General features: G+C 35.5%; 1 protein-coding gene across 1 annotated transcript in view; it reads right to left on the minus strand.

Annotated features, from left to right (window-relative positions):
• Window positions 1-3,266, minus strand: part of LOC107103078 — a 20,722-nt gene that overhangs the window by 8,699 nt on the left and 8,757 nt on the right. Inside the window, exon 2 of the mRNA XM_015402598.1 lies at window positions 1,081-1,356. Within this exon, the coding sequence (XP_015258084.1) occupies window positions 1,081-1,356 (276 nt within the window). The remainder of the gene's footprint in view (window positions 1-1,080; window positions 1,357-3,266) is intronic.

The raw sequence follows: 3,266 nt of genomic DNA on the forward strand, positions 1-3,266 counted from the left end.
GTCCTCAAGGCCCCCTGTCCTGCAGGTTTTAGAGGTTTCCTTGCTCCAGCACAGCTGATTTTAATTGAAAGCTGACTAACAGGCTTTTGGTCTACTGCAATCATTATAACCTGCTGTGCTGAAGCAGAGAAACCTCTATGACTCTTTCGTGGATTCCTGGCAAAAATGGAAGGTTCTGTGCATGAAGATGATGTCGTTTGAGGTCAATAAATAACTGGATTTTTGATAATTGGATTACTGCTGTTTGGAGGAGGGAGATCGTGAAATTCGGAAGATGTCAGGGGCTTTTCTGACTGTTGAGGCTGCTCAGCTTGTATGAGGGGGATCTGCACAGCTATCAACACTCACAGTTAAGGGAGCAGAATCACAAACTGGATGTGATCCTTGCACAGGATTGCAGGCTGGCTGCGGTTCCTGGACACAGAGGTAAAATGGTAAATTCTTGGAAAAAGTTGTTAGCCCAGATCTATCATAATTGTAGCATGATTGTAGCATCGTAGTAACAAGGGCAATTGCCATGGGAACAGTGTTTCATGGACCTACAGTACTGTGCACACTCAAAGCACACACATGAATACTGATATACTGATATATAAACATACCCCCACCCAAGACCAAGCTCGACCTTCCCTGCTAAAAAGAGTTTTCTCCATTGCTTCTTTGTGCGTTTTTTTCTTACAATGTCAAACTGTATCCTGCAAAGGATAATGTGTCAAAAAAAATTTTTTTCCTGTTCACCCTTTTTTATCCTTCTCTCTTTTGTATCCTAACTTTCATAGCAACAAGGCCTCAGGCACCCACCACCCCACCCCACCCCCATTGAGAATTTCTGTGTTTTTGTATTTTCTTGGATGTAATGTACAGACACTGAATTTTTCACCCTACTGGGGTGCTGCTCCAGCCTGGGTGACAAATGAAGTAATCTTATCTAAATCAACTCAACAGCCTAAGGCCTGAGCAGAAAAAAAGAAGAAAAAACAATCAATCTGTGCAAAAAAAAACAAAAACATAAGTAATATTGGATACAAGTTCACAATACAAAAATATTACAGACACAGATGTAAAATGTATTAAACTTACTGTATATAGTGATGTTGACTGCATTGCTGAACTCTCCTCTTTGAGTCTCACACCAGTACACAGATTCATCGAACTGCTGGCTGTTGATGGTACATGATGATCCAGTCATTTCCCACGAAGTGGAGCAGTCAGATAAGTATGACTGACGGTTTATTACTGTATATTTCATTACTCTCCACTCAGTTGAGCTACCTCCACAGTTAAGTGAGACAGTATGATCTGTAAAATGTTTCTCCTTCTCAGGATTCACTGTGAGAGACGCTTCTGGATGAAAAACTGAAACATGATACATGTATTAAATGTCTCACAGTATTCGATACTAGAATCTACAGCAATAGTCGTGCTTCTATTAGAGTTTACGCAGACTGGTGTTTGGTTAGATTTTCAATGTTTTTTAGTTTTAGTTGTTTTCTTTTTTGTTTTGTTATTTGCACATTGATTCTACTGCATAAGAAAAGTGCTGAATAAATAGAAATTTTCTTTGCTGTAAAAAAGTCTTTTTTGTAAATTGTATTTTAAAGAAATTTACAATATATATATATATATATATATATAATTACACAAAGAATAGACATACAGAAACAACACATTCTCAATGACCAAACCACCACATTGCAATAATAATATCTCAATACAAAGTTTAACATCCATGAAATTAAAGTCAAAACCCAAAAAACGGGCCACCAACCAATGGGCAGGAGTTGATCCTCTAATACACAGCCCTTCCTCATTTGCATAATGAGGCAAAAATGCAGACAAAAGATGTAAAAACAACAGGCAGAACTAAATACAACTGAACAAATAAATAAGGTAAAAAAATGCAAAGGAAGAATAAAACAGACAAAAATATTATAACATGCACATAAATAAATTCTTAAAAAATAAGTAATTAATAAATAAATTTGAAGAATATAACAGACAATAAACAAATTATATAATTATTACAAAGGCGAATAAATAAAGAACCTAATTGAAATAGATATTTATATATACAATTATGTCTCACTGTATAATTTAATTTCTACCTACATTTATTTGATTATTGTATTTTTTGGGGCAATTAATTGTGTGCTTAATTATTTATTGAGCATTTATTTATTTTTGTATTTATCTTTAAATATGGTAGAGCTGTTCCCCCATTGTTAGTATCCTCTGCAAAGAAAAGAAATGTACGTATTCTAGAAATTTTGAAAATGTCAGTAATATAAAGGATAAATGATTTTGGCCCCAAAACTGACCCCTGGGAAACACCACAAACCATGTCCGAGCACAATGACTGGGAGTCGCTCACTGAGTATCATCAAAAAATTCTACCAAATGGGATAATATATATAATAAAAAGAATTGGCTCTTGCAACCCTGGAGCATGAAGATTTATCATTAACATAAACAAACTTAAATCTGTCAAATAAATAATATATAAACCATCCTAGTGCTGTTTCCTTGATTCCTACAAAATATTCAGCAAGTCTTTCTAAAAGAATATTATGATCAACTGTATCAAATGCAGCACTGAGATGTAACAGGACAAGTACAGATACAAGTCCATTATCCGAGGCTATGAGAATATCATTAGTGACTGTTTCGGTGCCATGATGAGCTGTAAAACCAGACTGATTATTGAAAAGTTCATTATGGTGTAAGCGGCCCAACACTTGTTTAGCAACTATTTTCTCAAGATTCTTAGATAAGAAAGGAAGATTTGATATAGGTCTATAATTGACCAAGTCATCTGGGTCAGGAAAACTTTCTGAAATAGGTTTGAGTACAGCTGGCATAAAATCTAATACAAACAACATAAAAATAAAACAAGCCAGTCCCATCTGCTCCGTAGCTTTGTTTTGGTTGCTGTAACCACAGAAAATCCTGCTTCACAAAGATAGGATGTTATAGATAGGATGAATCTTGAATGGAAATAACCTGTGTCAAGAGGCACAGATGCACCGACTGATGTAATTGGGGGAGAATACCGCAATTTTTTATATTTTTCAAAATAAAACATCACTCAGACTCTGATCGTTGATAAATTATATATACATATATATATATATATATATATACACTCACCGGCCACTTTATTAGGTACCCCATGCTAGTAAAGGGTTGGACCCCCTTTTGCCTTCAGAACTGCCTCAATTCTTCGTGGCATAGATTCAACAAGGTGCTGGAAGCATTCCTCAGGGAGT

This window comes from Cyprinodon variegatus, unplaced genomic scaffold (genome assembly GCF_000732505.1).
Source record: "Cyprinodon variegatus isolate N-32 unplaced genomic scaffold, C_variegatus-1.0 Scaffold1374, whole genome shotgun sequence".
NCBI lineage: Eukaryota > Metazoa > Chordata > Actinopteri > Cyprinodontiformes > Cyprinodontidae > Cyprinodon > Cyprinodon variegatus.